The sequence below is a fragment of the Pseudochaenichthys georgianus genome, chromosome 2, assembly GCF_902827115.2.
Source record: "Pseudochaenichthys georgianus chromosome 2, fPseGeo1.2, whole genome shotgun sequence".
Classification (NCBI taxonomy): Eukaryota; Metazoa; Chordata; class Actinopteri; order Perciformes; family Channichthyidae; genus Pseudochaenichthys; species Pseudochaenichthys georgianus.
Genome location: NC_047504.1, coordinates 5,590,265 through 5,616,123, shown reverse-complemented (window position 1 = coordinate 5,616,123; position 25,859 = coordinate 5,590,265). Strand labels below are relative to the sequence as shown.

General features: G+C 43.6%; 1 protein-coding gene across 2 annotated transcripts in view; it reads right to left on the bottom strand.

Annotated features, from left to right (window-relative positions):
- Positions 1 to 25,195, bottom strand: part of LOC117456596 (fidgetin-like) — a 33,527-nt gene extending 8,332 nt beyond the window's left edge. The window contains exons 1-3 of one of the 2 annotated variants that reach the window (XM_034096530.1): positions 25,106 to 25,195; positions 20,609 to 20,830; positions 19,824 to 19,854 (exon numbers count right to left, since the gene is read on the bottom strand). In XM_034096530.1, coding sequence (XP_033952421.1) covers positions 19,824 to 19,848 — 25 coding nt within the window. In that variant the 5' untranslated portion in view covers positions 19,849 to 19,854; positions 20,609 to 20,830; positions 25,106 to 25,195. Of the gene's footprint in view, positions 1 to 19,823; positions 19,968 to 20,608; positions 20,831 to 25,105 lie in introns of those variants that run through there. The other variant, XM_034096524.1, reaches the window with a different exon arrangement.
- Between the last annotated feature and the right edge of the window lie 664 nt (positions 25,196 to 25,859).

Genomic DNA, 25,859 nt, shown 5'->3' with positions numbered 1-25,859 from the left:
AACACTTGAAAGGAAACAATAAGACGACACCTTTCCATTATTGTATGTATATTTTAATACATTTAACAACACATTAATTTCCAAAACCGTTCAAGGCCCTCTTCCTATTTCAAATATGAAAAGAATTCAGTGGAGCCCAATTTGCTCCAGCTGTAAGATGCGTGTTAGCCTTCATCAGCGTGCTTACATGTACAGACGGGGAAAAGACCTTCTTCTCGGGTAGCTGAAGTATTTTCTATTCATTCTTTGTATTTGCTGCACCTCGATGGAGCGTTCAGCGCACCCCTTATTTGATTTCCCCCTCAATCTTTCAAGGGTTTAAAGGGCCTGGGGGAAATGTGCGAAGCATTTGGATGGACACATGCGGTCTGAGTAAGAAAAAGAGCACGTGTGTAGCGGAGAAAGCAGGGAGAGAGATCAGGCACTCAAACAGAAATATTCTCCGCCTTCTGAAGCGTCAAGTCTGCCAGCGCGGTTTCTTTCCCTCATCCAGCCTCCACATAGAGACGCCTAATCATTCTCATTACACTCGGCGTCCATCTGCATCAACAGAGCTGCCTATTACGGAGCGTGTGTGTATGTGCAGTAAACAGCTCTTTAGAGAGAGCTAATGAGCTCTTTTAAGTCTGTCCGCTGTGTGATTCAGCAAGCGGGGTGTCAGAGCAAACTGCCCATTTTGGTAACGTCATAATTAAGCCATGTGTGGAGAAAGAGATGTACAAGTTCCCGAGCCCGCACACACACACACACACGCAAGACGCACACAAGCATGCCCTTCTTTGTCTTTCTAACACAAACAGACACTGAATACCTTCAAAAACAATATCATGTCATATTTGATATAAGCCCGCCTCCGACTGAGTGCAGAAGACAAGTGATAGCTCCATCAAAGGAGACCTGTTTTCACACACCACCGGGGAAATCTAACCAGTTACGCAAATCCTTATCAAATACACCAGAGGGCATCTTTTAACCTCTAAATCTCAAGCGCTGATCACGCGCTGTGTGTGTCTGTATGTTTCACGAGTGTGTGTATTCTCATGTGCGCGGCGGGCCTTGTGTGTGTTTGACAACCTCCGGATGGCCTTGTTAATGAGTCCAGCACACTGTGACTAAGCCACGGGCTACGCTGTACTGGCACACCACCTACAGTACAGAGTCAAATAACGTGATTAGGTCCTCCAAAAGGCAATTCATTAGGAAATTAGTCACGAGCTGGCGCCACACGCACATAATCAAAACTCACGCTGCGACGCGTCCGCTTCAGAGCAACGGTCACCCGGCAACACTTTGAGACTAAAAGAGTAATAAATAAAGAATGTGTACAACTAAATACCTTTCATCAGGCAACAAAACGGTTCTCCAAGCCACAATTCTCATCTGAAAACAACCAGAATCCGCGTCTTTGAAGCAAGCGATTCAAGCGCAGCCAGAGCTCACCATTACATCGCCGCAAAGCAACAACAACAACAACAGATAAGGGAGTAAACAGAGCGAGTTCAAAGTCTAGACGTGGAGCAGTGACCGAGAGATGAGCTGTCACTAACTCAAAGACAGTACGGGGGGAAGAGAGATCGCTGGAAAGATGACAGCTCCGAGCCGCCACATAAGGATATTTGACAAATGACAGCGTCTTTTTAAGAAAATCAAATATTCATTTTAATCTGCGATCTTTGACCTCGAGAGAAGTTATCGCTGCTCCGACCATCAAACGTCTTTGTGGAGCACATATTTCTGGTATGTAAAAATATTAGGGTATATTTAATGATGACTCTAAATTTAGCTCGCAGAAGACGTATAACTCTCCCGACTGTATTCCAGAGGCGTATCATCGTCGCCCCTGCCTGCCAGTATCAGATCTGGCTGCGAGCTGTATAAATTGACACTGTCTAAATTTCCTTTTGCTAGACAGACGATTGAATGGGTGGGTTAAATGGGTAGGGCGCAGTTAAACAAATGCTCCGGATCAAGGAAATTGTGCGTGGCTTCTTTTGTCATTCAGAGAGGAAATTGAGAGATATTCGGCGGGGGCTCGGAGCCGCTAACGCATGGCATTCATCTATAATGCACTCGGCCTGTCCGTCAGCTACTCCATTTCCTGTGACTAGCGCAGCGTGCCTAATCACCCGGCTCCACGCGGGGTTCCTTCCTCAAAGACAGCACACACAGGCACGGTCACACAGGCAGGAGCGAAGACACACACACACGCAGGACACTCAAACACGCTTCAGCCCGCTGAGGCCAACAGATTATTCTTATCTGGGGAGGAAAACATCTGTAAAGACGCTCAGCATCACTGTGCCGGGACCAATCCACACATATATCATCAGTGTGGAGAAACACACATCTGTCCTGTGGGAAGTGAAGTGTGATCGTGGACTTCGTAAAATGACTGTACATGATGTTTCTTTCTTTCTTGTTTGAACCAAACAATGTCTTGTATGTTGCCAACACACAAGACATGTTGAATTAATTGATCAAACAAAGTCACTTGTAATCATCTGTATTGTACAACCCAGGCATCATTTACTAAGGGTTTATATATAATTGTTTAACACATCAAATAATTCTATTTTTAAATCTAAAACGCATTAACAATTTATTAATGTATAAAGCCATTAGTACTCACAACCTATGAAGCCCTACTAATGCATAGTTAATTAAGGGTTTTAAGCTGTAGCTAATGGCTTAGTTAATAGTTCCTATCCATAAAGATTTATAAACAATTGAACATTAAGGGATACTCAATGAATCATCATTTATGTTTTATAAGTTGTTCTTATATCATTATTATGTTGGAATATTAGTGTTTAGTCCATATAACTGATCTAGAAACAACATTTTTAAACCCTTATTCAAGCGTATTTAATGTTTAATACATTGTTTAATTCAATTGTAAAGCTGTATCCTTCACATATGCCGAGCTGAAGTTGCCAGTCGTCCAACTCTGCTTACTTTGTTAGACAAATAAATAAGTTTAAGACTATCATCCCCCTACACTGGTGTCAATTAAAGCTCTACTGTCCTTGTGTGTCCGGTGACACCCCCCCCCCTGCTGTACCCCTACCTGAGGGTCTCAGAGTGGCCCTGAGGTTAACATGGGCCACATACTATCAATACCGCTCTGAAGCCCAGATCCATACATGTGAACCAGCCGCACTTTGTTTACCTGTGTGCTCAGTAATTAAAATAGATTTCTGAGCGGGGGCCTAATCCTTTTAGAAATGACATCGATCTGAAAGCTTCGGTGTAACTTTGTTGCGTTTTTTTTTATCCCCGCCCATTCTCTCGAGAAATGTTCCCCTTTTTGATGGAAACTTCGGAAAGTCCTCGACACGGAGGACGTCATTTAGCGCCAGGCGGGGGGCCGCAGGGGAGGGGTGTCAGGTGGAGATAATAGAGAGGAAGCCTCTAACCTCGCTTAAAGCTGTCTGTCTTCGTAAATAAAATGAGATAATTATTGAGTGAACAACATTATACGCCGACGACACACTCTTTCTTCCACCCCCCCGCTGCCGGCGCAGTTGTAAATCTCAACAAACACGGTGCTTTTGGACATTAAGTGCTCACTAAGCGCAGTGGATGCATCATATTTCAAGAGCAGGCGTTGTGTGGGTGAGGAGCTGGGGAGAATGGAGTGTAATGGTTATCCATTATCTTATACGGCAACAGCGGCAATGATCATTTTCAAGTGACTCATTTCTGGAAGTACCTATCTATTGGCCACTTCGAGGGAAGACTTTGATGGCTAATCCAAAACAACTATTCAGAGGTCATTTGCCACTGCAGCGCCGAGACACTCTGCACAAGAGAACGCTCCAGCCTCCCTCATTATTCAAATACGATCCTCAGGAAGATCCACATCACAAACAGCGGCGCCGCAGCCCGGAGTGGGCGATTGCCTACACGGCACACTGCGGTCCAGAGTGGAAGCATTAACATCAACAAATGGATATATCACAATCCGAGTACGAGTTAGAACGCACAAGAGATACAGGAATTAAACAGTGAGACTGGAGTGTGTATTAACATAGCAATGATTGCACTTGTGGAAAAGCTTCAGAAGATATGTAAGAGAACTTTTATATTATTCAATCGTATTGTGTTTTGTTCCCGCGGTAGATGTATTTTAAGAAGTGTAGGTGTGATGTTTGTTTGTGTGGTCTCGGCTCCACATGAATGGTTACTTAACACCACGTTGATTCCCCCTCAGCAGTTAGAGGAAAACCAGCCGATGCTCAATGATGCATCACCGTGTTTGTTGCCGCCAGGCTGTGTGTACGTGTGTATATTCTGTGTGTGTGGGTGTGTGGGTGTGTGTGTGTGTGTGTGTGTGTGTGTGTGTGTGTGTTATCATCGCTGGCACGTAGACACACAGCCCAGGAGTGACTGCCGGAGTGTCACCATCTGTGGATGCATTTGTGTCTGTCTGCACAAGGCTGAGTGCGTATCAGTGCGTGTGTGTGGGTTTATGTGTGTGTGGGAGGATTGGAGAGGTGTGTGTGTGTGTGTGTGTGTGTGTGTGTGTGTGTGTGTGTGTGTGTGTGTGTGTGTGTGTGTGTGTGTGTGTGTGTGTGTCCTAGCATTACTATACTTGTGGGGACCTACATCTGTTTACACAGTCACGTGTGGGGACTCGCCTCCCTTATGGGGACAAAATGGAGGTCCCCATAAGGGGGATCATTAATTTTAGGGTGAAGACTTGGTTAGGGTTAGGCATGGGTTGGTTATGGTTAAGGTTAGGATAAGTCTCCAGGAAATGCATGTAAGTCAATGTAATGTCCCCTGAAGTGATGTATACATGGTGTGTGTGTGTGTGTGTGTGTGTGTGTGTGTGTGTGTGTGTGTGTGTGTGTGTGTGTGTGTGTGTGTGTGTGTGTGTGTGTACGCGCGTGCAGTCAGACAGTACACTGGACCACAGCTCCATAGTTTGCAACTCGGTGCCAAATGCTAAAAGCTATCAATTTCAACAAGAAATATTCTTCAAAAAAGTTAATCTAAAATGCTTAAAAATATTTGGAATATTTTATTTGTATTAAATGGAATCCAACCCATTTTTTAAAGTTTGATTCCACTAACAGGTGTTACAAGTAAAATAAAAACGTTTTTAAGCAGTAAATGACTCATTGAGAAACTCTTGGCAAGCATGCCAGATTAAAGTTGAGCAGCAGTTGGTGGAGATTAACGCCCGCAGTGAGTGGCACAGTGCGAAAGTGTGTGTGTATGTTGGTGTGCGCGACCTGTGGTGTGTGTGTGGATTACTGAGGAGGCCCTGGCTGGGATAACCTCTACCCCCAGCCTGTGAACTCGCAGGATCCTTCACGGTGCATGTTGGAAGCGTCAAATCCTGCACGCTTCATATAGATTCTGGGAAGATCTGCCAACTCGCTCAAACTTACTGTGGCCCCAAAAAATATGAAGCAGACTCTCCTACTTAAAAGTGTGCAGGAAGGGGAGGTTCATGGTCATGTTTTTAGGGAAAGAAATATGAGTTTCCACCACTTCGGATGTAAAGGTGTATGAGGAGAACATTCTATTGGATTCAACATGGCCGCTTCAACATGCGGTCAACCTCGTCCTCCAGCTGCTTACTCTCCGACTGAACCTCCTTGTGCTGTGTATCTGCAGCGTTAGCAGGAAGGAGCTCTCAGGAACGACAGGGTGGCGTGCACCTGAAGTAGACGCGCGTCTTTAAATCTACTGTGGCTCGCATTATGCTGGAATTCACACAGGTTGTCTAAACAGTCAAACAGCGGATCAATACGCCCATCGATCGGTGGCATTGAGACTGAACTGTTCGTGTCGAGGGAGCAGGAGATTCTCACTCGAGGACGCACGTACACATACATGTGTAGACACGGCGCAGGTGAGGATCTGGTGTGGTGCACAAATATTTGACAGATTTGTGCAGACACTCGTCGGGACACTTCGGCGCCAACACGGCGTCTCATACAAGCAGATTCAGGTCCTGTCTGTCGGAGCGGTCCGCCAGCAGTTTGTCTCAAAGTGAGGGCATCCAGTCAGCTTCAGCAGCTGAATATCAAGCTGGCTGCCGCCGCGTCTCCTCGCGCTCAACTGACACAGTCGATAGCTCTGCATTATTCATGGGAAGGCGGGGGCCGACGAGATGGCCTCTCACTGAGGGCTGGATTTCAACAGTCCCAAACTTTACAGGCGCTGGCGGACGCTTGACACCTCCAACAACTGCTTATCGTCAGCGAAAATGACAACGTGAGGCACGAGAAAGGGCAACTTTAAAGAGGAGGCTCAAGATGGGAGGGGGCATTTGAATTTGGACGCAAATTCAAATGCAAATGTGTTGGTTTTGAATGACATGATCGTGCCTTTTAAATCAAATGGAACAGAGCTAAAATAGCCCGGCTCTGACAGGTAAAGTACATATTATGCCTCTCTTGTCAGCGCCTCTTGTTCGCTATTAAGTCAATAAACACGGATCACAAAGTTAACATGGAAACCTGAAGCGTCTAATAAAAAGAAAAACAAATCATTTCAAATGTTGCTCATCCGTGTTCGCTGATTTCCATGACACAGACTTAAAGACATCAATTAGCTAAACCGTGTCTGTTCAATGAAAGAGGGAAGGAAGACGAAAAACAAGGAATGATTTGGTGCGGATCAAACAAGACGCAAAGAGAACCAGAGGCGATGAGAAACGTCAGGCTGCTTGATATCAGATCTCGGAGGAGAAATGTGATGGGCACCGATGAGCAGACGGCATCTCAGGAGAATTGGACAGAGGAGAGATTTAATGTGATCATAGGGGACGCTCATCTTTCAGGGAACGGGGTAATAATGAGCAATCAATAACGTCCTTAACAGAGTTAGAGCGAGTGGCTGACAGCCTACGTCTGATCTCACATTACCGCACTGTTCTGGGTTTAACATGCGCACGTACGCACACACACACACACGGCCAGCCGTACAGTATGTATGTACATGCAGCATATGGGCCAACACACCAACATATGGACACACATGTCTGTCTCCGTCACACACACACACACACACACACACACACACACACACACACACACACACACACACACACACACACACACACACACACACACACACACACACACACACACACACACACACACACACACACACACACACACACACACACACACACACACACACACACACACACACAGCGTCTTACTCACACTCTCCTCAGGTGACATCCACCCGCATCGTGTCACTCTCTATCGATCAATAGCTGTAATCACATTCACAGGCGATGAACACGGTGGAAGGCTCAGGCGTCTCAGTTTGATTTCACAGGCTAACATTACAGCTGTACTTACAAGGTAATAAAAAACAGGCAGTAATTACTTAGCAGTAAAGTAAATACAGCTCTGGACTCCGTCGTCGGCTGTCGTTATGGGTAGGTGGGTGGCAAACGTGGGCATGGGGCGATATCACTTTTGATATCATGATTATTCTGGGCATACGTTATCAAGTGTCAAACATAGCTGAGAGCTAAGCAAATGATTGCTAATGCATCAAAGATAGCTTACATCAATATAGTAGAACAACTACAAATCCTCTTAAATCGTAATTTCCTACTAAATAATTAAAGGGTATTCAAATAAAAAGCAAGTAGTTTCTGTTCTACATCCCTAGTTATAACCCTGATTCGTTTATTAACAAGACATGGAACTGCCATGATAAGCAGTATTTAAAACGGTGTATTTTGATTGGTTGAACAGATGTCACAACTAAGGCAAGGAAGAAATGGGATGTGAGTTTTTGTCTTGACGTTGGCCCAGACAGATGTAGGTCCTTTAGATCTTTCGACTGACACGTTCTACTAACCTGGTTGTAGTTTGTTTCTGTTGACCTAAGAGGCACTCGTACGTACAGCAGCTGTCCATACTAAGCACGTACGCAACATTTCTCTTCCAACTCCGGCTTGCATCTTCAACCAAACCACAGCGTAAAGAAACCTTTACCACTAAGCGTGTAGAGTGTCGTATGTTAGGTGATAGTGAAGTACTACAGCGAACATTAGAAATGTTTTCCGTACAGTTCTGCCTGATCCAGAGTGAGAAAGACCTCGATAACGGTGTTGCTGTGTGTGTTGGCAACTTAATGTACACGTATCTTCAGTGTAATATTTCTCACAGCAGCCGCGGTTGACTAAATAAATAACGGCAGCTTAATTACTGTGAGACAAGCATAGGATGTGTAATCATCGTCATCCGGACGAAATACACAGGTCCAAAAGACAAATGGTAATCCAGCTTGGGACCTGAAACAGGAATAGGGACGCAGCGATCTGACTTATTTGGAAGGTGGGAATATGATCAGGGAGAGAGGTTGGAGAACAGGGAACATGTTCGATTCAGCAGAGCGAAAAGGACGTGCGGTATTTATTGAAGAGACGAGCTGTGACATAAGATAAGGACAGACTGTTCTGGTGGAAGGGGAATGTCATTCCTCTGAGGTCCCAGGAGGAAGACGAGTGGAAGCAGAGGAACAAAGGGCCAACAGCACCGCCTGAACTCAGACATTTTCATTTTTTGTAAACTTCTCATGATACAGTCAATTTGAAAGCGAAAGCGTTCTGGAGCTTTATTACTACCTGTCTGAAGACTCCTGCATGGGCGGAAGACTGATTGACAGCAAGTCTATAGACGGATTCCTTTTGTAAACAATATCATGCTGTTGCGGATGCTCCAACCCTTGTCAACAACTTGCACTAACAGCTGACCAGAGGGTTTCAGTGTCTCCTAGCAACAGTAAAACGTTCTGGGGCTACGGGGCAAATCTGATGTACACATTTCTAATGGTCTGCTGTCCGGCAGAGCTTCAAACGTAAAGGTTTAATTCTGTAGGTTCCTTTGGGAGATCCAACGGCAGCTTCCTCACGACTTTCAGCGCGTCGTTCATCAGGTTGTTAGTCGCGCTGAAGCGCTCAGACGTGTCTACGGGCCTCTTGTCTTATCAGTCAATCAGCAACAGCGTGCAGGAAATGAGACACACAACAGTGATACCGCCAACAACACTCATCTGTCAAGACACGCAGGCCCAATTACCATACTGTAGCACAAAGAACAGGATGCACTGCGCGCCGGTGAAGTGGATAAATTGAATTGCTGACGTTATACAAGCTAAGTCATTAGTCGCGTCCATATAGGGAAAGCAAAAGCTCGGCGCAACGAGAGGCAGAGGTGTTGTTTTATTTGGTGTAGCTGCGCAAAAGAGGAAGTGATAAACTTCTTACAGTTCGGGCATAAATCTGCATTTTTCTAATCAGGCGTGTGTGTGCTTGTTTCTGATGCAGCCCCCTCATATTACTGTACTTGTTTGCAGCCTCTGTCTGGAGGTAGAAAGAGAAAGGGAGGGTGGGAGGGAGGGGGGAATACAAAAAGAGAAAGACGGAGACAGAATGGGAAACTGAGAGAGAAACAAAGAGTGAAACAAACGGAGACACAGAGATAGGGAGGATGCTGATGTGTGGACTGCATCCCAAGGGATCACTTACTCAGTATAGACACAGTACTGGAGGACAGAACACAGCAAGGGTTCATTGGCCAAAATCTCTCCTCTTTACACACACATACACACTCGCGATCCCTCCAAGCAATATTCCTGTAAGCACTCGTCCACTGAGAATAACCGCATTGACTGAAGTGGAGTCAATGCAAGAGGACGATAGAACGAGGGGAGGAAGATAACATAAATAAAAGGGAGGGATGAGTATGAAGCAGCAGGAGGAGGAGTGTCCACCTGGCCGGCGTCCAGGGGAATTAAACAGTCTGTTTACCGCTCTCAGCGACTCAGCAGCGCCATGTTAGCCTAATGGCACGGACATGAAGCCAATTGATTTGTGGACCAATAGACCTGTCCCACAGCACAGGCAGATTACCTAGATCACTGGCTCCGCATCGAATACACATCGCTTCTCATTCGCGCCCCGAAGGCAGGGGAATGTGAAGAGGGTTTAGTGTGCGTCTGTGAGGGCTCGCACGCATATACGGACACGTGTCCCCCGGATGAGAACATGGAACCCGGGGCCGCTTTGTGTCGCTTGAGGGTTCGTTCTTTACTTCCATATTGTAGCCTTCAGGCCTAAGTTATTCTATATTCTGACTTACGTTATAGGCTATGGGTTTGGGTGATGATAAGCTGGCGAGTTACATCAGGCTGAAACCTTTGGCGTCTAAGTTAAAAGACTATAATGGGATACGCTCTCATTTTAAGTGTACTAACTTTTGTCGTTACACACAACAGATGCCGAGCTATCTGCTAGCTAACGTTCACAAAATAACATGAAGCCTTTGCCAAGAAAATTACGTAGAAAAAGTACATTTTGGCAAAACTGACACGGAGAAAATGAACTTTATAGACAAGAATTGATTTTCTTTTGTTAAAATAACGCACTTAACTGTTTAGCTCTGGTCATTAAAAAAGTAAAAATCTGTTCAAGACTGTTTGCAACGAGCATCCATTTCATGATTCCACAATGTTGCCATACTGTCATACAGATTGAATTGGAAAAGTATCCCTATTAATATCATTATATCAATTTCAGCCATATTACCGAGCTCTAATGGATCCTTCTCATAACAAAATTGGATTAAGTAAAAAAAAAAAGGGATGATTGTCCAGCTAAAAGCGACATTTGTTTTCTGTGATGAAATTGTAGGGATAAAGAGGCACCCAACACCGACTATTATGTGCACAGTTTAAACCTGATGTGAAAATGTGGATGGGGAGTTTAATAAAAGTACCATTTTCCCAGAAGGATCTATCTACTATGCTGTGGCATTAACAGTGCACATTGTTCCAAATAAAAAAAAACTTTCTGCCGGACAATGAAAGACCACACACACTTGAAACTACAGTTGTCCGTGTGTACGGCCGGCGAGTGAGAGTAATTCCACATTCTCCACAGTTTTCACTCATGTCAGTGTCCCAGTTGATAAGCATGAAAATCCATTTATCTACAAAGGGACTCTTCGGTCCGTAGTGGACAATGTCTCTTTCATGGTCCCTTGCAGGCCCTTTTTTAGTCCACAAAGCCACCCAACTGACTCCACCACGTCTGTAATAGGCCACATTCATTTGATATAGACACATCAAGGGAGATATTGCAGTGGTTTCGCTGTGCATCAAGAGAAGTGGGGCCGGTTCACAGAAGCGGCAATATGCTCTGAACATAAAAGAACAATGGACAGATGCAGTTAGGCGAAAAAAGAAAAGATACAGTACAAGGGCCTGGACATGAAATCCAAACATGTATGCTTGGGTGGAACAGACACGGCGTGGCTCACTGTCATTCTCATTCAGCCTTTCTCTCCTTTTGAGAGTGCAGAGATCCAGAATTAGGCCTCTGAGGATGAGGAGGAGGAGCCGTCAGATTACAGATTAGAAGGTGGCGAAGAGGTGGGATTAAACATGCTGTCTTGATGGTAGCCCGACTAATACTGCTCACAGCTTCTGCTAAGGGCGTTGTCATAGCGGGTTGGATTATAGGGAAATGTTTAAAAGGAAAAACGACTCTCCTGGAGATTCTCATCAAAACACTTTCCGATCTGGTCAACGTTATTCATTGCTCATCCGATCCATATTTGTGTAAATGAGGTGCACGGCGCTTTACAGCTCGGGAAACCTCTGAGACTTTGGTATGATGCTACGTCTTAACCACCCTCTGGCTAATGCAGCTAATGAATGAGAGAGCGCTAGCAGGCTAACGGCTCTAATTCTCCTTCACAGGCTATCATGTTGCAGCCCAGAGACGGATCAATACCATTTGCTCAACACACAGGAGGCCTGGGAATCTATAAAAGGGCTTTTATTGAGTAATTAAACACCCATTACTGTCCCGTGCAGCCACACAATAAATTTGATCAGCCTCTCAGGCGCAGATCCAGCCGTGATTAATACTCAGTGCATGTATGACATAAAGGACCACGATGACATTTGGCTGTCTTTGATAGTGCGAGGACGGGGTTCGGATGTTTCAAGGTTGCTCAGCGGGGCCGGACCCAAAGAAAGCTCTGTGTGCAAAAAGAGGTGGCGATGGATTTCTGCTGGTCTGGGATCAGTAGCTGCTGTCTTAAGACCGCTACAAAAAAAAGCATGTACGGCTTTCTGTTCGAAACTCAACATCTAAATGGCCTTAACAAGTTTCACAATCTGCTCCGACAAGAGTGCTATTTTAGACATTTTTCCATCTGACCTTTGGACTGTAACCTTCTAAAGGCTGACAGTAGCATTAAGTTACTACTTAAATGGCATTAAATGTTTCCAAATGCCATTTTCTCATGTTTTAAAACTCGTGAATATTCAAAAGAAGTGACAGGTATAAGCTTTAAACTCATATTGGACACTTAAAGTCGTTATAAAAAGAAATGCGTCAAATTGTAGCTTACATTTTCCTTTAACTGCCCATAATTAGCATTTATTAGCAATAAATAAATACTTTGGACACAAATGTAGTTCTGACAACATATAAGTGTGTTAAAATAGCATTTATTGCCACATTAAATATATGTGTTGTATAAAGATAATACATTACCTTTGAAGTTGGAATATATAAAGATAAATATTGATACATCTTTTTTAAACCTTGTTTAAAGATGTACATTAACAGGAAATATAAGATTAAACTCCCTTTGGATACATTTCAATTTAAAAAATGAATTCTGAGGAGGCGAACGCAGATGCTTGTGTAAAGAAAAAGGAGAATGGCCACACTTTGAAGACATTCGGACAAATACTTCTATTATTGCATGGAAAGGAACAGTAATAAAACGCTTTCAGCAGCACTGTCCCATGCCCAGCCTCTTTACAGTGACTGAAGGCTGAACTGTGTTTTCTCCCCAATTTCCCAACGTCCTTTTCCACACTTGCACAATTCACAAACCTGTTACAATCCCATCCTTGTTGGAGAATATTTAGCGTTGTTGAGCCAACAATATGGCATCTGGGTGATTCTCCTAAATATGAATGGCCCATTCACGAGGCTCAATGGAGTCGCTTGGCAATGGCCCTTCTTCCCCTCCCTCCTCCATACTCAAAACAATATTCAGCGCAGCAGTCTTGGCACTTTTCCTCGAAATCAACAAAAGAGGAACTCGAAGCGGTCCCTGAAACCCTCAAAGCATTAAGCCTCTGTGAGATGCAAGTACTTGGCACAAGCAAAGCGATTTAACGACAATGGACAAATCATACAGTGCTTTGTGAGATTTAGGGGATACAATAGCACTCCGTTTCCAAAGCACACATTAGTAAGCATGTCATTGGGACCCCCTGGGGGATTTGAGCAGCCTAGAGGATTGTGTAGTGAAGAGGATAAATATATGTTACTGGGCACGAAGATGGGCCGGTGCCAACGCCTCCCTCCTTCACGCAACATACTGCGGATTACGAGTGTGTGGAATACATTAATAGAATAATCTTCTGAACTAACCCACAAACTGAACCCATTTGGCTTGTTAAGCGTATACATTGCAACACGTCCAAAATCAATTTAAGCACCATTTAGCCGAGCGCAAGAGGTGCAGATGAGGAGCCTCGCAACAAAATAAAAAGAGAGACGAGAAAACAAAACAAAAAAATATACTTGTTATTAATGTGCGGCGCTTGCAGCCATGCTGACCTCTGAGTGCTAAACAAAACCAACAACGGACAAGCAGACACCCACTCAAAAGTCAATACCATGCGTGCCTCTTCTCCCGCTTGTATGGTTAATGCATGAATGATGCCAGGTAGTGGAGACAGACGGAGAGAGGATCTCATTATACGCTGCATGCTATCATTAGCTATCTGCCACATGTGTCCATCCTGCCAACGCACAAGTACAAGCAACATCCTAATGCTCTCTCTCCGGCTTCCACTGGGCCCGCACACACACCCAGCGCAGGCACACACACACACACACACACACACACACACACACACACACACACACACACACACACACACACACACACACACACACACACACACACACACACACACACACACACACACACACACACACACACACACACACACACACACACACACACACACACACACACACACACACACACACACACACACACACACACACACACACACACACACACACACACACACACACACACACACGATCACAGGTGAGCGTATAACACATTCCTTCCTCAGCAGGCCTCGGCGCATGAACAGATTTTAAGTGGCTTTTCAAGCACAAATACTAAAAGATTCCAAAGCTTTTGTATGGTGGAGATTTGTCTCGGCTTTATATGATTGTAAAATCAATAACTTTGGACTGTCGTGCGGACGACATCGCGAAGAGGTAATCTGGATATTTTTCCAATACACTATTGAGCTTCTGATTCACGGTAAAGATCGATTAGACGATTGGCAGGAAAGTAATCAGCAACTATTCTTAGGAATTGATTACTCCTTTATTAGGTAGAAATAGATTTAAAAAAATGCAAAAATGTTAAGATTCCATCTGAAGAATTATCAGTTGTTCGTGTCTTGTATATGAATAGTGATATGGAAGTGAATATATTTAGGTTTTAAGAGTGTTTGTAGACAAAAGGACACATTCAAAGTCGTCCCCTTGGCTTTAGGAAGTTTGGATTTGTACACTTCTTTTCAACATCACACACACCAAACAGAATTGTCAGGTTTGTCAATAATGACTATAATTGCTAGTTGCAGTCCGACAATAAACGCTGCAGAATTGTTCAGCAATGTATCAACAGCGGTTTGTTTTTGCTCTGGTTACCAGTTTGTGTCCATCTCCCAGAGGCCACAGGCAGCTCAGTGATGCTGTGCCACACGCCCAGCCACTCAACATCCTTTGTGTCCGTCCCCTGGCCGCCTGCCAAACACACACACACACACACACACACACACACACACACACACACACACACACACACACACACACACACACACACACACACACACACACACACACACACACACACACACCACACACACACACACACACACACACACACACACCACACACACACACACACACACACACACACACACACACACACACACACACACACACACACACACACACACACACACACACACACACACACACACACACCCTCCCTCCCTCGCACCCAATGAGCCATTGTTCATTAACGCGCACACCTTTGCCGCCTCGCAGACAAAAGTGTCCGACTTACTCGCGCAAAATGCCTCGCTAATCAAGATGTTCAAGCTGAGGTTGTGAGAGCGGGGGGGGGGGGGTGCAGACGGACACTATCCAGCCCAGGCTCGCTGTTGCCAAAATCAGATCATCCATGCAGAGCCAGAGAGAAGAGCAGCAGAGATTAAAGTCAGATCTCTCTCTCCTAGCTGTCATCTTTGTTGGCCCTTGTGTAAAAAAAAAAATGGCCCTCGCCTGCGTCCTCCATCGCCGGGCCAAATGAGTGGCGAGCTCCTCCGCATATCAATGCACAATTTAGCTTAAGACATGCATGGCAATAACCTAATTAGAAACGGCGCCTTCTCATTTGAAGGCACAATGTTAAGGATAAGCTGTCTTGTCTAGCGAGGTCTAATGGTGCGGAATATTCCAAAGTGGAAGTTACATTTTTTCCCCTTTTTTAATAAGTCCTTAGCATATTTAACGCTTCCACATGCTGAATGTTTTAATATCTGCCGGAGAATCCAGGCCATGGGTGGTGGAGATTGCTGCTAAAGAGTAAAAGGGAGGTGAGCGGGGGTCTGCTTAAAATTCAGAGAAGGGGGCAACGGATTGCAAAGAAGGTAGGAGGGAGAGAGAGAGAAATCTACAGCTTTGATTTGATTAAAACGTATGAAAATGACGCGTTACATAAACCAAAGAAACTTCAAACATTTTAGGGGGTTTGGAGTTCAAAGAAAGTGAGATAATGCTTTTAATGCTGGAATTAACATGGAAATGAATTTAGCTGAATGTCTCTTCAAGGGGGGGGGAATAAGAGGCGGAGATGGGTGGAAATGTGGCGACACTGATCTTAGATCGCGTGTGCTTTTACACCAATTCTTACTTTTTAGACTTGAAAACGACGGTTTCAAATGCATTTAAGATATCAGTGCCGTTACATCACACCCTGAGCTTTGGTTGGAATTCATTTGATCTTTCAAGTGTTTCTTTGATACATAAAAGCATTATCTTGGTGTGAAGAATCCCAGGTTACAACAGGCTCCGAGTAGTAAGCTGTAAGTGTTACCCCCCCCCACGAGTCAGTCTTGTGTGGACACCTCTCGCCTTAAGTACACCCATCAGATTTTGACTGGATAATAGGCAGTGAGCAGTGGGAGAAAGCATGAGGGCAGAATGGATATAATTTGTGTGTGAGGGCGCTCTGTTTTGTGTGTTTCAATTGCAACACGGTAAGAAAAATAATCCCCCAACCGACAACTGTCAGTCACAGCAACACTGCTCCCCTAAATCCTAACCCCCCCCCTTTGAAAGAAGCAGTGTCCCAACGCTGAGGGAAGTGAGGAGGGGAGGATTGAGTGGATCACGGTGTCAAGGATTTTAAGGAATTGGCGTCCACTCATCCACGGATGTCTTTCGGGCAGCGGCGCTACCGACAGCTGCCTGCCGTCTCCGGGAGAGGAACTCAGATCAGCGAGGGGGGGGGGGGGCTGTCAGCGAGCATGCAGGGAAACACACAAAGACTTACACTGCCTTGCTACTGTTACTGACACACACCGTCTACTGGGACGGAGAAGGAGAGGGAGAGGAGGGGAAATAAGTGGACAAGAGCGCAAGGAGACAAGGAGAGAAGGGGGGGATGAGACACAGAGAGATGGAGCGAGTGGAACAGACAGACAGGTCCGAGAGGGATTTGTTCTATTTGCATGTGCCGGGGCTCCCGCGGGGTCCACCTCGGAGAGCATAAAAGATAACACTTAACATATTTGCTAAAAGATGACAACCCTGGCTGGATCTGGTTTGAAGAGGCCCTTTGTCGGGCCGTGCAGACAGGAGAAACCCACTGATACGGACGCCTAACAAATGTCCCCGTGTGTGTGCGTACTTCCGCACATCGCCTTACATCTGGCAGAAGTCCCACGGGGGCGCCGCTGGCTCCGGGATGGTAAAACAGCATTTAATGGTAAACATTACAGACTGATAGAAAGTGTCAGGATAATTTATTTATACGGTCCCACTGGGAGTCGCCGAGCCACCCTCGCCGCACACCGGCTCTCTCTATTCATTTGAGGGAGAAGTATTTAGATAAATAAAGGCAGAGTAAAAGGGTTGCCTGTTTGTAGAGCACTTTTTCTTCTATTCCTATTATCTCCCCTCTCTCTGTCCCCATTAGCAGTATCGGGGGGCCGCGGCAGATGTGAGGCGATACGTTATGTGTATAATGAGGGGGATTATTGCTACTGTCACTGCTACACGCACAGACAGGATGCAGAGGGACGGATCTTAAGCCGGGGACTGTAGCGAACAAATAGACTTAGAGGAATAAACAAACTGCTGGGGAACTACATTATTTACATTACACACAAAGTGACACGTGCACGGTTGCGCCTGGGTTTTCCTCATATCACACACACACACACACACACTCCATATGTTCATCTAGAATCCTCTTCTATAACAAAACAATGACACAATTGACAAATCAATCAAAGGTCACTCAATTAGGAGCAAGTTGAAATGGAAAAGCTGCAGAATGCTATGATATGTCATGTTATGTGTCAAGTGCATATCTGTACGTATGTGCTATGCCATTTAGGATCATTCAAGTACAAATACAAGCTTTATTATTCTAGTGTTTCGTTACAGGGAGTTAGGACAATATGAACACACACCTGCATTTCCAATCACTTCCCATTTGCCTTTTCAAAATACTTATTTGCATGCGCTTTACATCTCTCCTAAAATCATACACACAAATCTATCAAAAGAATATGAACTTAATTGAAATATAAAGCTGCAAAAAATATGAAAATGTATGTGTCAATTGCAAAAAAGTGCGTATATAATATGGTATTTAAGAGGATTTAGGGACAAATCGATGCACTAATATTCTACATTTTCATTAGGGTTTAAGTTTGACAAAATGCACACCCACTCACACAAGCTCCTATCGACAAATCAATCAAAAGTCAGTCACTGAAATGCAATGCAAAAGCTGCAGGTAGTATGTATAGTAGGTCATTAAGGTATACATAGAAGCAATACTTTTCTATATTCTTATCATTTAGATGAACTTTGTCAATATGCACACACACTCATGCATCCCATCACTCCCCATATGTTCATCTAGAATTCTAGAACAATTGAATGAGACAAAATATCCACAAATCAACAGATGGAAAAGCTGCACAAATGTATATTTTTAGGTGGCAATCGTGTGAAAGGGCTAACATGAATATGTAAAATAGGGCATTTAAGATCATTAAGGTAGAAAATGAAACATTATTTTCCTTAGAGATTAAGTTTGACAATATGCACACACACACTTGCATTGCAAAACTCACGCACCCCACCACTCTTTATATTTTCATCTATTGTAGAAATCTCTTCTTTGACAAAAACAGCATCAATTGAATAAGACTCCTTCGCATGTCCTTGTGCAGAATATCTTTTGTGAAATGATATCGACACATCGTTCAGAAGTCAGTGAATTAGGACTGAATTTAAATGGAAAGGCTGCCTGAAATGTCCTTTTATGTGTCAATTGCAAATAAGTGCATATCTGTTGATGTGTGATGTGTCACTTCAGACCATTAAGCTACAAATATAAGCATTATTTTATATTTTCATTACAGTGTGACATTGTGGATCCACACGCTCTTAAAAACAAAACTACAAACATGAAAAAGGAAGTGAGTGCACATGCCGCATGTAACACACACATCAGCAGGAGAGAAACAGCACATGACGTGAGGGTGAATGTGAGCGAGAGAGAGAGAGGGAGAGAGAGAGAGAGCAGAGGGATCAAAGGTGAAAGGTTGAGTCCTCACTAATAACTGCTACAAAAACCAAGAATGTGCAATCGTGGAAGCGAAAGCTCAACAGAAAGCACATTGTGGTCTCGAACGTGATTATTCAACAGAAAACTATCCGCTGCCCGCTTTCACTGGCAACAGGGTGGGATGGATATTTTCTATTTCTAACAATCCACCATTGTTCTTCATGAGAGTCGAAAACACTCCTGCACAGCTCACGTGGAGCGTTATTTTAAATATCTGAAATTTGAATGAACTTCTGCATGCACAAAGTAGTGTATTTTATCATTAACGCTCCTTCGAGAATGCATTATTCCCTCATGACATAATGTAAATACATACCGGTGGAAAAGCCGACTAATAAATAAATCCTCATTATAAATATGCATTATGACTTTGCAACTAATGAGGCCTTGTTACTCAAATCACATCAAATTGTAACAGTCAAATATTAATTTCCATATTTGTACAGTACAGTGAAATCAAAAGAAAATGTGAGTGTGTTGAAAAAGAACTGCTCCCTAATGTCTATTTTACTCATATGCAAAAAGGATTATTAAATAAAAGTTCAACAGCAATATTTTAGTTTTGTTTTCAAATGAAGCCATGAATAATTTAAAAGTATATATATATCAGGCAGTGCTGTGTGCAATGACAAAGGGTTATGTTAGAGTGCTATACAGATGGATAATAAAACCTTGAATTTGAGTAGTGTCCTCTAATAAAATAAATATTGCACCATTCTAAGTAAAGCTGTGAATATACAGAATATGATGAGTGAAATAAATAACAGTAAACACACCAGCTGCTGAAAGTCATCAGTGCATTTCTACACCTTGTAATATATGAATATAATAAGTTGTACCTACCATAGACGCTGCTGCTGCTGATCATCTCGTGCTGGAACAGAGGGAGAGGAGATGAGAGCATTGGAATTAATTTGTGGAAGAAAAAGACTACAAAAAAATCTCCTCTGCTTCAAGCAAAAAACATGACAGACACTTTTTTTTCTCTGGTCCAGCAGCACTGCTCGGATTGCAAACCGTGTGAAAGGTGGGCCCTTGAAGGAGTGCAGCGAGCAATAGGAGAGGCGTCTAACCTACATGCATCTCATTAGAAAGTGGAGCCCGGGATGACAGGTTTAGAGAGAGAGAGAGAGAGAGAGAGAGAGAGAGGGGGGGGGGGGGGGGGGGTGAGGGAAGGAGGGGGTGGAGGAACATCAGATTGTTTGGATATGATGGAGTCAAGTTAAATCTGTTGATAACGCCCTACAATGTGCACTATTTCAACAAAAAGCATGCTGCGGTGACATTGCCTGCACGCATGCATAGGGCAACTTGTTGTAGCCGCACCACAGAGAGGCTGGAATATCCTCCCAGCGCGTGCAACTTATGTTTTTTTCATTTTTAGAGAGTGCCGCACAGCCGATAAAGCATATATAGTGCGGGCTGCGCATTTGCGTATAACGATGTCGCATGTGCGCTGCTTAAAAAATCACATTGAAAAAAACGCACTAAAATGCACGCTTATGTAGTTAAATAACAAAGTGCACATGCATGATTCCGATGAGAAGGTGCACTAGCACTGCAGCCTCTCGGCTCTGACCACTCCGTCTAATTGCAGACGCAGCGGATCCCAGACTATCCGTCCTTACCTGCTTTTTTAGCGACAGGTCGACCTTTCAAGTGCGGGGTTAGGGTCGCATCGATCCCGAGGAGGGGTTCTGCTGATGATCGGGGTGCCGAGGTTAAGCCGGGGTGCGTGCGAGCTGAAACCATCCCAAGTTAACGCAGGAAACACTGACCACAGCCACTGCCATGTTGGAATTTCACCAGCCCCGAACAGCTGCTTCTCACACTGACCAGTCCGCGTCCCACTGCGCATGCGTGCAGAGAAGGAGAAAGAGAGAGAGAAAAAAGATCCTCAATTCCAATTACTGCCCATACGGTTATTATGGGCGTCTAGTTTGTATGGCAGAGTGGTGAAAGGGAGTCCAAATGGTGAGGAAGATGAAGCGAAGAGGGAACAGGGAAGAGTTTAGGAGGCAGCAGAGAGAGGAGAAGCACGACAGGAGAGAGTGCTGCACTTTATAGGCAGTTCAATCCCAGTTTTAAAAGATTAAAGGTGAGACAGCCTGTTTTTCTACTGCACACTTACTTTAGAAGCATTTGCAGACAAGTTGCATCTGTCATCTTCTTGAAATGACATTTGTAATACGTGTTTAATATTTTTTAAATAGTTATTTTATCCCTAGAAAGCTGTTTTAGTAGCACACTATCAAATGCAACTGGTTTAGAAACACTCAAAAAATAAAGAGCCCTAAATAGTGCCCTGAGGCACCCCAGAAGCCCCCTGGCGTAGTTTGGTAGAGTGCACATAGGGGCAAATCTAATACCCCGCCCCCACTCTGCCCGATATGTGACTGCCTCCCTCCCTAGCCCACGACTCTCCCCGTGATAATTATAGCAGCAATATAGAATTAGCAATTGAAGCCCTAATTAGAATGAAAATGTCCCAGTTAGCCAGTTATCAAAGCATCAGCAGGGAGAGCAGGTTTAAACAAGACATCAAAGATGGAATAACTATCAGCTCATTGTTACCCACAAGTCGAGAGTGCACGTAATGAAAATAGTTGTTAATGTGGTTAAATAAATGTCCCTTGTCGGATATATTTTGGCGAATAGTCGATTCTGTGAAAGTGAGTTTCTCCACAAAAAACAACACTTAAAAGTATGTTTGCTTAACAGAGATGTGCTCAGACCTTTTCTCTAATATAAGTCACAAAAAGATGATTGAAAAATGAATAATTGAGGAAACTAAGATAAATGTTAGTGTACCAAAACCATAACAACCAATTAGTCGACTAATTGACTAAGAGAGGGGCAGCCGGAAAAACAGGGTTGGAGAAATGTGGTAAATAAGAATGTGGAGGAAAAGTCTCAAATGTAGAGGGTGAATAACGCACATGAACACGTCCCTATAGTGAAATGCGATCCGTATACCACTGCTGATGAATTTAGAAAGTGGACTGTTTCCTTCCTCAGTCTGTTTATTAGAGCAGCGGCTGCAGCACACTATAAACTCTCCATCACTGAGAGCTACAGCTCCACCTTTCACTCTCCATTCTCCATAATTAATTGTCTTTTTTACAATTCCATCAATTCATTAAATTTGTCAAGCCTGCGATGCAATCAAGGTTTTGTCAGCGTAATGAAAATTGATTGAAAACTCAACTAATCGCTGTGTAATAGAAGTGTTTTTGTTACACAGAGATAATTATTAGCTAGTAATTAGACAAAGCTTTAAATTAGTGTGTTTAATGGTAAAGCGAGGTAAACAGGCCTTTGTAGTACAGTGTGCAGATGAGTTTCAGAGCTCTCCGATTTACGTTCGGGAGGCAAAGGTATCATTCAAGCGTGTTGAATATGCAGTGTTGCTATACAAGTCACACGTTGATATGGAAAATCTTACATGGGACGTTTTCAGATTGGATCTTATGACACATTTTCTGACTTGTGACGTGCGGTGGCGGAGATTTAACTCCAATATAAATCTAAATAGATTTTAACTCATTAGCCATTGGAGAGGTAATGATGTAAGTCTGCCACTAATGAGCTTAAGCTCTTAATTGAATAGGAAGGGGTGGAGAAACACACACACACACACACACACACACACACACACACTGCAATGACGCCCACACAAGCCTTATTGCACAAAAGGATCCACACACAAAGACACACACCTACAAACACAATCCCGCCTCCTGTGTTGGTATGGGCTCCCTTCTCTCTCAGGGTCAACACTGTGTGTGTGTGTGTGTGTGTGTGTGTGTGTGTGTGTTGTGTGTGTGTGTGTGTGGTGTGTGTGTTGTGTTGTGTGTGTGTGTGTGGTTGTGTGTGTGTGTGTGTGTGTGTGTGTGTGTGTTGTGTGTGTGTGTGTGTTTGGAGGGGGGGTATAGTCACATGACCAGCTACATTTCAACTCCAGTGCCTGCGGACTTCAGTGTCGACCCTCATCACTTCACCACAGCTTTATCCCTTCTTACACTATCTGTAAATAAAATAGGAATACAAACTTGATTTTCTTGTAATTCCTCATGTGGTATTTATTAAACCAGAGCATTAATTGATACATCAAAGGACCCATTGAACGTCACACTAATCAAACCCCTACTGCATATGTTCCATATTCCCAGTATTAGAGGGAAAACATGCAACAATCCCCGCCGCTTTGATGTCACCTCTTCCAGACACATTTCATATTTTTATTCATCTCTCCCAAATAATTATCAGCACTTAACCCCGGCGTGTCTGCGAAGACGTAAAAATGTCAAAATCAATTTGGATGAAGTAGAAAGCTTATAGGATAAAAATGTCCATCCTTTATAAACTCGGGCGATACATTCAGAATGTTCCCCTGGTAATACAGGCTATGAAAATGATGATATCCAATTTATTCTATCAAATCAGCTGATATAAACAAGCCCCCAGTGAATGGGGGCAATGTCGGGAAACTCAAAGGAAAATCCAGAGGGAGAAAAGCCCGGATAGCGTTAGCTCAGATAAAGAAGAGGTAAAATAATGTAGGAAAATACAAGAGGGATGAGTCGTCTTTGCTCAGAGGCTACTGTGAGTGTTGGTGTGTGTGTGTGTGTTGTGTGTGTGTGTGTGTGTGTTGGTGTGTGTTGTGGTGTGTGTGTGTGTGTGGTGGTTTGTGTGTGTGTGTGTGTGTGTGTGTGTGTGTGTGTGTTGTGTGTGTGTGGTGTGTGTGTGTGTTGTGGTGTGTTGGCCAATCCCACTTTTATGAGCCCAGACTAACGCCCTGATGGGACACGGCGTGGATTTGAGCAGAAGCCTATTGAGCATAAGCTGCTAAATTTGGCATAAAGGGAATGTGATTTACTGTAAGCTCCAGTGGGCCGAGAGCGACGCAGCCGACGGCGTGTACACACCACACACACACACACACACACACACACACACACACCACACACACACAACACACACCTGAGAGCATAAGACACACACACTAACAATAACTCACTCACTCTGTTACTGTCTCTGGCTCTCTCCCTCATTCTTCCTCGCACACACACACACGCCGGCTCGCCACACACACACGCCGGCTCGCCTCACACTCGCGCAGCCACTCATGCGACTCAGCGGCAGTGACTTTGACAAATAACCAGGAAGTCCTGGTGTTGGCTTAAAAACTCCAACTTGTTCAGTTGCAATTCTGCATTTGTCCTGCTTTAATGGCTGTGGAAGTGGCTTTGGAGGTAATCTGTCAGTGATTGATTAGAGCCCAGCCAAATCCCCTCACTGAACGCATTGGTAGGCTGCAGGCCTGCTGCTGTGTGAGGCAGACAGAGAGGAGAAACACACTCCTGTGTGTGGGAGTGCATGTATACATCCACTCAGCAGCAAATGGCAGGGTTGATTCGTACTGATAAGAAACCAATAATTCATACTAGATCCATTTTTAAATAAGATACCTAAGAGTTACATTTCTCGTGTTGTAAAAAAAGAAATCTTTTCCTTTAAATATATGTGTTTGCTTTTGACAGTATTTACAAAAAATATTGGATGTTTAACCTTTGTCAGATTCAAACAGCATTGGTATTACACCACATATGCATCATTATATATATTTCTATTGTTAGCCAAAAAGTATTAAGGCTTTTAAGAAAAATAAAATGCATAATAATATTATTCAAATACTATACTTATTTGGGAAGGGGAAGTGCTTTGTAAAAACTACACAACAGAGACCAGAATGGAAGCAGAAACCTGACATATTATACTATCATATATAATATTTTTACTGAATCTTGCAACAAGAGCCGGTTTAAAAATCATATTTAATATAGCTGATAAGTGTTGATCATAAATATATATGTAGTACATTCAGTGATGGAAGAAATAGCCCTTTTTTTATAGATACTTCTGTAAAAGTAAAGTTCAAAATAAAAGTGCTCCTTATGGAGGCTGAACAAACTCGTTATAAGTTTATTGCATACAAGTTTTCTGTCTGGTTCAAGAGTACTTCCTCAGCTTCATTATAGTGTAACATCATGTCTTGTGATGAAATGGAGTGTCATGGTGTAAGGATATCATTATTAATGCTCCTTCTGCACGATCACAAATACCTGTTTCTCAAAGATTCTCCCTGGAGCTTTGTCAGAGCCTCGAGGAGTCTTCACTTAGAGGAGAGGATGTTCACATGGAGACGAGACTCTTTGCAGCCTAACGTCCACCTTATCCTCCATCTTGCAAAGAAAAATACATTTGAATGGCTGCACACATTCAATCCATTCTTACACTTCACATGCTGTAACTGAATGAGTCCTCTGATGATACACTTGATGTAATCATCACTTTAAGTAGTTGACACCTGAATTTCGCATGCAGAACAAATGAGTGGTTATCTTGTTTATGATTAAAAGTCATAATGCAATGTTTTTAAATCAAAAGTATTTTATATTCACACTCCAAGCTACCAAGGCTGACCATGTTAATGAAATTCTGTTTGATAGTATTTCTGCAATCGTATTGTGCTTTTTTCTAATCAGTGTGAGCTTGAAAACACTTTTTTGTGTCTTTTCTTTTCTAATCAAAGACCTCTTGCCGAACATGCGGAGGCTCTGACCATGAAAATGTTTAGCATGATTCTTAATATCGCTTAAGTGATAATTATTCTGCTCGCCACAAACCTGACTAACAAAATGGAATTCAATCAGAGCCTGCGCATAATGACAGTCATTATGAAAATAATGAATAAAAAAGACATCCCTGTCTGTATTCAGACCTCTTTTTCTCACACATCTCCATCTCCATTTTTTTTTTTTTTCAACTCTCCATTCTGGCTGGCCGACGGCCGCTTTAATCACATTGTTTATGGTA